Source organism: Xyrauchen texanus, chromosome 30, assembly GCF_025860055.1.
Source record: "Xyrauchen texanus isolate HMW12.3.18 chromosome 30, RBS_HiC_50CHRs, whole genome shotgun sequence".
NCBI lineage: Eukaryota > Metazoa > Chordata > Actinopteri > Cypriniformes > Catostomidae > Xyrauchen > Xyrauchen texanus.
The window spans coordinates 25,281,607-25,292,630 of record NC_068305.1 but is presented as its reverse complement, the minus strand read 5'-3'; the positions used below and the strand labels follow the sequence as shown (position 1 = coordinate 25,292,630).

Here is an 11,024-nt window from a genome sequence, read left to right as displayed (position 1 = left end):
AGAGACTACTTGTGCACAGGAAAATTACGATGCCACACAGATGTGCTGTTCCTGGCTGTGGTCAAACAAAACCTCTGAATAAGCTGCCGAAAGATCCAGACGCCAGGGAAAAATGGATGCAGTTTATTTTTTGCGGACGACCCAGTCACGGCAGTGTTAACTTAAGCGTTTGTTCTGTACATTTTAAGGATGACTGTTTTGAGAACAAATCTCAATATGATGCTGGCTTTGCCAGAAAACTGTTGCTCAAAGATAAGTCCGTGCCGACTATTATGGGAACAACGACGACGCAAACTGTAAGTAATCTATTTTAAACTTTAAACTACTTTTTAAAGCGCAATTTCATTCATTATGAATAATCACAGTGTTTTTACTTAGTTTACTTGCATATTGTTCTGGCTGGGGGCGTCAATAATTGATACATAGGCACTGACAAGAAACAGGGTGGGAAAAGGTCATAAATCACTAGATTTTAAAAGTTTTTCTTAAAAAAAATATATATATTAATACTATAATTGCACCTAAGGGAACATAATAATACAATAAAAAAACCCATGTCATGACCCCTTTAACCCTACATCCCAACTCAAACCCTAAATCTAACCAGTAAATATGACTTTTAGAGTGAAAACGCAACCTCTGAGTTCTGCTCACCATTGTTTATATGAATGTAATGACTTCCTGGTTTCCATGGGACAAGCACCCATGTCTCGGAGTTTGCTCACACAACACATATCAATAGTGCTAGAGGGAAAGGATTGAACTGATGCAAAAATGCCTAATGGGGGATGTCACTTGTCAGTAATTTGGCAGAAGTTGGTTGATTCAGAGTACATGACCTTTTGGAAGAAACATGTCGATTGCCTGTGTAATCATGTTGTTACAAAGTTGTTATTAGCTGCTGCTGTGATGTGAACTTACCCTCAGGTGGCTGTGTCATGGGAGGCTTGAGGCAGAACATGTGATAACCTCGATCACAGTCATCACAGAACAGAAGCTGATCCTACAAACACAGAACATCACCAAGCTGTTAGCTCATGCACAAACACAAACTCAGACTCAGCCATTTGAGGGGGTTGTCAGAGGAAGCTGCACAAAATTTGACACTTGAATATTGGCAGAATGGTGTGCTGATGATGTCATATCTACACAATCTTAAAGAATCCTGAGATGTGCATTTTGAAAATTTTGTGAGATGTGGAATAGGCCTAATGCACAAATATCATCTAAAAAGTATTTCCTATTCTCCTCAAACACTACAGAGTTCTATATAAGGAAAGAGATGATTATATATTCCTATATTAGGATTTCAAGACTCACATCGTTCTCTGAGGTGCCACACAGGCTGCAAGATTTACACTCAATACACTGCCACCGATATGTATGTACAGCCTGCATCATGTTGTCTGTGAACTGTAGGCATGAAGGGTGGCCTGGTAAGAGAGAAAAAGAGAGGGTGAAAGAAAAACAATCAGATGAAAAGAAGTGTAACTCAATTTAGTCATTAACAACGATTACATTTTTTCCATGATGTACTTCACAACATGTAATTTAGGTAACATTTTACAACAAGGTTGTATACGTTAACATTAGCTAACGCATTGAACAATAGATTTATGGCATTTATTAAAGGAATGTTCGGTGTTCAATACAAATTAAGCTCAACCGACAGCTTTTGTTGCATAATGGAGATCACCACGAAGAAATTTTATAAAACATTTGACATCCCTCGTTTAATAAGAGTTACAGTAAGGCACTTACAATAGAAATGAATAGGGCCAATCGTAAACAAAAATACTCACCGTTTAGAAGTATAGCCACAAGACATACAGATTAAATATGTCAACATGATATGATAAATCGCTCAGTAACCTTTTCTATGTAAAGATATATTCAAAATGACAACTTTGTTGCCATGTTGATGTAATGCACAGAAAACCCACGTAATTATGAACAATCTGTGTTGAGCGAATAAACAACTTTTTCTTTAAAACACCTCCACCTTCTGCTCTCTTCTCCATACATAGAGACAGGGTCATGAGAGCACAGGTTTGGAAAATGGCAGATGGTTCTGTAACCGCTCATCTCTCTCTCTGACTTTGTCTGTTTGGGAGGTGTCAGTTCCTCGGCCTGCTCCTTTCCTCAATGAGAATGTGAGAACAGCAGGCTCCTCATGCTTGGATACCCAGTAAAGCATGTGCAGACCTCCCGGTTTGGAAACCATGTGGGGCCTAGGCTTTAAGTCGGATGTTATGTGAAGCTCTTTCCCTACAGGGAGTTTCTTAAGCCTTACTACCTCTTCCCCCTTTTCAGGCACTGTCCCTGGTATTCACATGCATAATGATGTTGTGTACATTATGCTAGGATTTAGACATGCATATTCTGTCTTGAAACACATTCCAGGTGGCCTTTTATTTCCTGCAAGTGCATGGAAACATGCCTGATTTAATGTGTTCATGTTCCATTTTATATGATATGAAAGGATACTTTAAAGATTCACTCAGTCATTTTTTGTTAATATTGTACTGGCCAATATGGCTGTAGTCTTGGACATATACGGACATCTAGCAGCATGGATGCAGTATTGTGCAAAAGCCATAGTTTACAGTTACTGATGCACTGTAGAAGTGATTCTTCAGTCAGATTAATTTATTCTGTGAACAAAAGTGTCCAGTAACGGGGTTACCAAGATAAGGCGAATCTGGCCCATGACGTGATCCACTGGATATTAAACAAAACAGCTTTTATTAGGCTATATTGATATGACTGGACTCTTCACCTCAAGTAAGTGTGCATCATTTTAGATATATTTTTAATGTGTAAAACTATTTAAATGATGCAAAAATGTGTTTAATCTATAATGCATACTATAATAACCTGCTATTTATGTTGTATTTAATGCTCCTAAAGATACAATTAAACCAACTATATAATTGAATTTGTGTTCCTGTCTTCGGTCCTTAAAACAAACAACTCAAAATAGTAATACATAAAAATGTAAATGTTTTTGCAGTAACAAAGTCCAATGACATTCAGTCTGCTATTTGGAGTAACTGGACTCTGCAGCTACCACAGCATGGATGACAAGTTGCATGAAGTATACATGTTCTGTGTTTGCATGGATTGTGCCAGGTTGATAAGGCCATAGGTCAGCATGACACAGAAGCAGTTCCAAGAATCATCTCCAAGTATGTTGCACTTTTGCTCATTTAAATGAGAGGTTAGATATAGACATTGGGAAAAATAGCATTAGAAGCTCTTATTGAACACCTTTTGTTAGACTCCAACAATTTGTGGGCTTATATACTGAGATTATATATATATATATATATATATATATATATATTTTAATAAATTATATTATTGATTTAATAAAATGAACACCCTAAAATAGAGACAAGATGAAAGCATTAATAAGTAACATTTTTCAATTCAAAAGAGATAGAGGACTTTGAAAATAAATAGAAGAGCTTTTAAAGAGCAAATATTCCTCATATTAACTGGGTGATGTTGCTATAAGTGATTGGTATTGTGCCTTTATTGCACGTATTCTGTTTTCTTGTTCATATTTACTGCATTTTCCATTTAGGACGCTTTATGTGCTTACAATCCAGTGTCTTATTTGCCGTTTACACAGTTGAGTCACTCCTCAAAGCTATGTCATCCTCTAACTGACATGAATGGTCCAGATGTGATTTTATGTGTAAAACGAAGTCTTCATAACATCATAAGATCATTGGAATCATTGCATATATGCAACAGTTATGCCAGTCCTAAAAAAATATATATATTTTTTAAAAGCTGAAGGGTGTAATTTTTGTTATGTTAACATACTTTCTCCATAAAACAGTAATTCATTCAAGAGAGTTTCCTGGAAATAAGCCAACATTGGCTCTCTGGTGCTACCAAAACCTTGCACTGTTTGTGCAACACAACGTGATTGTCTCATCAGATGGAGTGTGTTAAGGGTGGGAATAGCGGTTTTGTTGACCAATGGGAAATGGGAGTACGGTTTTGAAAACCTGTTTGTAAACAATAATTTTTTTAAATTCCATTTGGTGGCGCTAGTTGTGCAGAAATTACACACTTCGGCTATAAAAGGATAGTTCACCCAAAAATAAAAATGCTCATATACTCTTCATGCCATCCCAGATGTTTCTTACTTTCTTTCTTCAGCACAACACAAAGATTTTTCGAAAAATATCTCAGCTCTGTAGGTCCATACTATGCAAGTGAATGGTGATCGTCATGGTTCCTGATGGAGGGAACGAGACGTTGTGTCAAATGTAGTGACACAAGGGTTCTTTCTTGTGAGCCTCGCGTAACTCTGAACTTGAAAAAAGCCAGGCAGTGAAAGGTGCCCTCTAAGATCTCGTCAGCTCGTCATGCACTTCCGGGGAGAAATGTTCACGGGGGGTGGCGTGGCTGGGAGCGGCGCCCTGACTGAGGTACCAATCGTCAAGCCATGAAGACTGTGGGGAGGATGGAGGGTTCCAGTCCAAACCCACGTTCATGGCGGCCCGGGAAAGCATGTCAGCCATCTGCGCATCTGCCTCAGACTGGGCGGGCAGACCCGAAGGTAGCAGCCCAGTCGAGTCTTCTGCATCATACGCCTGAACGCTCTCCAATACAGCGGCGACGTCATCATCCAACTCAGGGGGCTCAAGGGAGAACGCGGGCTGGTCGTGAGGCGAGCCGCACTCACCTTGAGCCCGGACGGGAGCGTGCCGGGCAGCGGGTGGTTCGTGGGGACGTACCTGGCGAAACAGAGCCCGCTGCAATCCCCAAATTGCCTCCATCACCAGCCGGGTCGTCCTCAATCCCGTGGGAAGGCAGTGCTCGGATTATAGAGGTGAGTGGAACAGTAGTGCGATTCAGCTTGCAGCTGCACAACCGCTCGGCTATGAAGAAAAAATCTGACTGACAGACGCACGCCCACTTACCTTATACCCGTACGTCCGGGGGAAAGTTTTGGAGAAACAAATGTCTGATTACCATTCACTCGCATTGTATGGACCTACAGAGCTGAAATATTCTACTAAAAATCTTTGTTCAGCAAAATAAATAAAGTCATACACATCTGGAATGCATGAGGGTGAGTAAATGAGGAGATAATTAATTTTTTGGTGAACTATCCCTCTAAGAGCTTCCTGAATATGATCTGAAAATAGCAAATCCTAACAATAGGTCCCGCTTTTGGTTACGCAACAAAAATAGGGAGAGGCCAAGAAACATGTATCCTCCAGCAAACTGATTTTAAATTATTATTATTTATTATTTTTAATAGCCGTCCTAAGAATGGAGGAGAGATGGACATTTAAATGCCTATTGGCTCTTACCTCTCTGCAAACTGTCCTCCCTTCCCACTGGATCCAATCAGGGTCTGGCCTCAGCCCATTCTCTGCCTCTCCATTGGACTCTGAGCCAAATCTCGTGATCCCTTTCTTTGCAAATATTGTATTTATCCAGAGGTAGAAGCAAAAAACCACTTCACTAGCGACCTACAGACACATGTTGAGTATTTCCTCCTTTTAAGATCTTGAGGTTAAGTGTGTAATTCTTTAGATTGTACTTCTAAAGTAAATCTCCACATAGGCATTCTATCTTACAGTACATGGCGGTATGTTATCATGTCCACACATTGCTAATGTCTCTGCAAATTTCCATAATGGAAAACAGTCTGACCGAAATGGCTCGTCCATCCATAAACTAGCACCTCTCGGTATACAGAAGTGTGAAAAACAACATTCCTTAATATAGAAAAGGCTGCAACTTGTTTTTGAAAACAATTCCTGAAGTTAATGTTGTGACTGAAGTTGTGAACCCATTATTCATAAAAAAAAAAAAAAAGAAATGTAAAAAAAGCAGGCAGCAGACAAATGCCAAAAGTTCCTGAAGCTTTTTTGTTTTTCAGTTTCAGTTCTTTTGAATTTTCCTTTGTCTATCTGCACTGAGGTGAGCCTGTGCTGTCATCGGACAGAAGCCCATCCAGGTCGTCCTCCTCAAAGCCGTGAAAGGTGGACGCCTCACTTTCGGATGTGTCGCCGAACATGTCCAGAACTCCACCAGTCCTCCTCTTGGCCCTGGTCCTGCCGACACGATCAGCTGACATGCATGACGGACATATCGGCATCAAGGTGGAAACACACAAGTAACACTGAAGTCAGCTAGGACTCACACTCCTCTCAGCCTGGACAACTTGCAGTACTTGCAGATATTCAATGTTAAAATTAGGGGATTACGTCTTGCGTGTCTGCATTTCCAATTGCCTGGATATGTAAATGTCGGTGAGTATACGGTGTCTTAACATTTTTTTTTTATGTATCATGAAACTATTAAATCAATCTATTACTGAAGAATAAATTTTTTGGTCTCTCCCTGTGCTTGCTCTACCTTTCGATTATGAGCAGTCAATGGATAACACAGCCAAGAAAGAAAAAACAAACAAACAATGGAAGCATGTGAGCAACATAAAATTGTCCATGTGAACTGAGATAGCTGATGACTGATTATGCCCTAAACAGTTTAAGGGACAGATCACTGAAAAAAAAAAAAGTTATCATCATTTACTCTCCCGAATGTTGTTCCAAACCTGCAATATTTCTTGTTTTTTTCCATGGGGCATAAAGAGAGATGTTAGGCTGTATGTTAGGGACTGATAGTCCCCATTCACTTTCATGCATCTCTTTCTCCATTCAAATGAAAATGAATGGGACCGAGGCTGTCAGTCCCTAACATTCTTGGGGTTGTGGGTGTTTTTAACTAATTAAATTTTTTGGGTGACGTGAATCTTTTTTACAAATCTTTTTGAGCACATTAAAATGGACAGTTCATCCAAAAATGAGAATTCTGTCAATTTATTCTACCTCTCGCTGCTTCGGATTACAAAAGGAGATTTAAGGCAGAATGACAGTTCATTCTATGGTAAAAAAAGATGCATTGAAAGTGAATTGTGACCACTGTCAGAAAATATTTTTCCATTAAGGGGCAATATATGAATTTTGCACCCTGTATTGGAATTTCAGGCACTTTTTTTTTTTGTTTTTACTTTTCTGAGGGCATACGTTTTTTAATAATATTTGTAAAAAAAAAACTGTGCGTCAACCTTTTATGTCAGACATTACAATTTACAAACATAAATTATCAATCTGAGATAATTTGATTTTAAATGTAATTAAATAATATGTATACCTAGACCTATAGCAGATTATTAAGAGGCTTTCAGACCCTAACATCTAATTTTGTGTTCCATTGAAGAAAGAAAATCATACGTTTTTGAAACAAAAAGAGGGCGAGTAATTGAAAACAGAATTTTTATTTTTGAGTGAATTATCCCTTTTGTAATATGGACCATTTGCCAGCAAGAGCACTTAAATAAGACTCAAGCACTGAAAGAAATGAAGAGAGAGCAAAGCTGAGATCACCGGCCAAAAGTCTATCTATAAATTCACACTGCGAGTATGTTTACTTGCACTCATTTTTGTCCAATTTAGCAATCCCATAGAAATATTAGTTTGCATGTGCATTACATGTATTCCGTACAAAACTTCTGCGCATGCAAAGAGCGTCAGTCGCTCTTCTATTTACCAGATTATTTACGGTCCAATTTCAGTTGGATTGAAATTTCATTCGGATCAACTGAAGTGTTTACATGAAGGTTTTTTTTTTGTTTTTGTCCAAATGAGTTATCAGTCTTATTATCAACTGATTATTAGGTTGCATGTAAACATAGCCGCTATAAGGTTTGGGTGGCACATCTACTGCACACTTACACACTTTTCCAATGCAAATTAGATTTATTGGAAATAGAAGTGATCATAACTGCAGAAACTCAGAGCTCATCTACATCATTTATACTCAGTAAAACTTTTCAAAAACTTTACTCTTAATCATCTAAATTAGATGTTACGTTTGAAATCATCCAGGCATCAGTTTTGCACAATGCCATGACTCCTTGTGTACCTTCATAAATTATAAAATGTAACCTTTGGCTGTTTTCGGTCCTTGTCAAACGACTAATGGGTAAATGTGTCAAGTTAAGAGTAAACACGCACCTCGCATGCTAAAGGAATACTTGAAACAAATTTTTGCAATCAGCACAAAATATTTAACTGTATTCCGTCACAGTTATATTAAAAAATTATGTAATCAGGTTACTATATCACTCATATGTGTGCTCCACATCTCCAGGAATAATCCTGTGTAATTCCCACGACAGATTCACTGAATTACACCCGAGGCGACCTGTTTGACGGGAAAACTATCGGATGGACTCGGATGAAAGGGCAGCCAGTGGACTTTATGGTGCCCCCCTAGGGTATGATGCTGAGCCAATAGAAATTAACTACAGTAATGAGGAGCCATTCATAGTCTTACCCAAGCTTGTGACATTGCACTCTAAATATAAAGGCAAATTTATAAAGGGCTTTTATGTCTGGACCTCCAAGATTTAAGGAAACATAATGGACAAAGTTTTCTCCTGTGCAATACATGTTCTGTTTAAAAGATGTTTGATATTAGGAAACAAACATTTTCACTAGCACAGTCCCAACTCAGTATCGTGGTCCACTCATAGATACAGTCAGAACATTATAACTATAACCTACAGATATAAGCTGTTAATTAAAATAGTTTAATTTGATTTCATATAGCATCCCAAAGTAAAAAAAAAAAATATGTTGAATTTAAAATGTTCCAGATACTTAGATGATGGAAAAATAACTCATGTCCAATGTACCGGTAAACATGAAATGGTTAAGTAAATATGTTATATATTTATTAATTGCAATTATGTAATGAACCAGCTTCAAGCTTATGAATGACTGTATACATCAGTCACCACACAAGACCATTTTTGACCCAGGAAAGACCCTGTGTAACATGTGGAATAGACCTCGCTGGTTTCGTGTTTAAACCTCTGATACAGTTGCCAGACCATCTCATTGCGATGACCACACTATTTGGCATTCTAAGATAAAACGGAGCCATTTTCCTGGTAACATTGTTTTGTCATGTAGTTACTATTGCTCATCTTTTGTCTTTATATGCATATGTGTTAACTACAATAAAATGGATTGTTACATTTATTTTATAGTCTATAGATGGTTACTCAGGTTCGGCGCCACGAGGGGGCCCCAGGGGGCCTGGCCCGGCCACCTAGGTCACTGTGCCCCCTCACCTCTGGTCAGCAAACCACCCTGCCTCAGAACGAGATTTCAGCCGCTGAGTCTCAGCAACAGGCACTCTACCACTGTGCCCTCTTATTCCTGACATATTATAATTAACTACACATATATATATATATATATATTTAAAAAAAAACTATTTTGTAAATTAATTTAGTTTTACCATGATTAATTCAGCTTTGCAACTTTTCTAAATTACGTCACTAGCAGCTTGTATGCAAGTGTGCGCAATCTCCGCAGCGAAGATGAATTCTGCATTCTCTGGGACACAGTTACAGCGAGCACGAAAGATACACCTATCCCAGCAAAACGGAGTCGACAGGTAAACAAGAACCTGAGTGAGTATGTAGTTGAAGAAACAACTGGAGCCAACATCAATGATAAAGTGGAGCTACGCAGGCTGTTCTTCAGTGCTTTGGATCATATTCTTGGTGAAATGGAAGTGCGTTTCAGTGAACGTAATTCAAAGTTTGCCGCAGCACTTGACGCTCTTGACCCAGAAAATGAGACCTTTTTGGATGTAAAGTGAAAGTCCATAAAGCCCATCATGGATTTAACTAATTCTACCATTGTGGAAAGGGAGTGCATTGTTGCAAAGCAATATATCTCCAGAATCAAAACGGAGGAAAGCCAGCAGATGATGACTAGGAGACTTCTCTCTGAACATCACAAAGTACTTGAGGCTATGTCTAGTGTTTTGTCCGGACTTAAACTCGCTGTCACATTCGGGGCCTCTACCGCTGTGTGTGTGAGAACTCATTTTCTGTGCTCAATAACGTTTTGGACAACAGACGAGCAGTGAACCACTATGGTGACCACCTGTCCCGCAAGCAATAAGCAGTGTCAATTCAATTTTGTATGTATGTATTATTATTATTATTATTATTATTATTATTATTTATTTTTTTTTATTTTTTATTTCGGCATCATTTTATTTCATCGTCCTTAAAAAAAGACTGAACATGCGCAGCACAGCCTTTTTTCTTGCCAGAGCGGGAAAACACTGGGGGGAAAAACTGCAACAGAAAAATTGGTCTATTCGTAGCTCCCGAGAAGAAAATGTTTCTTTGTTCGTATAATAAATAATTGGAGAAAATATATACATGATTAAAACCAGTTACAGGTGACCCTATAAAAGGAGAGTGCAGGGTATGCCACCGAAGTTTCACATTTAACATCACTGCAAAAATACATCTAATATAAAAACAATATTTATTAACCTAATACAATAATAGTAAGTTATCTCTCCCTCGTGTCCCGCAAAATCAGGTCTGCTGACCTGCAACAGAGCAATAGCCAGGTGGTCACCCTAAACCAAACCTGTAAGGCTCAGCTCGTGCAACTTGCATTTGAGCGGGACCTTACAAAGAAACGCAACAAATGGAAAGACTTCGTTCTGAGAAAGTTTAACACTTCCACTTGTCGACTGCAGCTTTTCTAAATGTAGGATGTGTTTTTGCTTTTTTGTCTTTGTTACTAATATGATTGATTATATATATAGCCAGTGCTGGTCCTTATTATTTATGAGAATGATGTAGGCAGCGTTGCTCTGTATCATCGCGTCGTGTATATGGTGGCATGATGGTTGTTGATTTTTTAATTAAAAGTGGGTGTATTATTATTATTATTATTATTATTATTGTTATTATTATTATTATTATTATTATTATTATTATTGAGGGTGGGAGAGGTAGGCCCCCCCAGTGACTCATCGAGGCCCCCTCGTTCCGTATGTCCTGGCGCCGACCCTGTGGTTACTGATTTCATTTTCATTAGTAATTAGCCATTTGTATGCAGTTGTAAACCTTCTCATCTCTGTCCACTTGTTGCTATTAAAAG

The 11,024-nt window shown here is 38.5% G+C and overlaps 1 protein-coding gene across 4 annotated transcripts in view; it reads right to left on the bottom strand.

Moving 5' to 3' along the window:
• Positions 1 to 11,024, bottom strand: part of LOC127623717 (zinc finger protein DPF3-like) — a 44,885-nt gene that overhangs the window by 3,857 nt on the left and 30,004 nt on the right. For 2 of the 4 annotated variants that reach the window (XM_052098182.1, XM_052098181.1), the window contains 2 exons: positions 1,321 to 1,433; positions 922 to 1,003 (listed from right to left, as the gene is read on the bottom strand). In XM_052098182.1, the coding sequence (XP_051954142.1) occupies positions 922 to 1,003; positions 1,321 to 1,433 (195 nt within the window). Of the gene's footprint in view, positions 1 to 921; positions 1,004 to 1,320; positions 1,434 to 5,155; positions 6,106 to 11,024 lie in introns of those variants that run through there. The other 2 variants (XM_052098183.1, XM_052098185.1) reach the window with 1 other exon arrangement.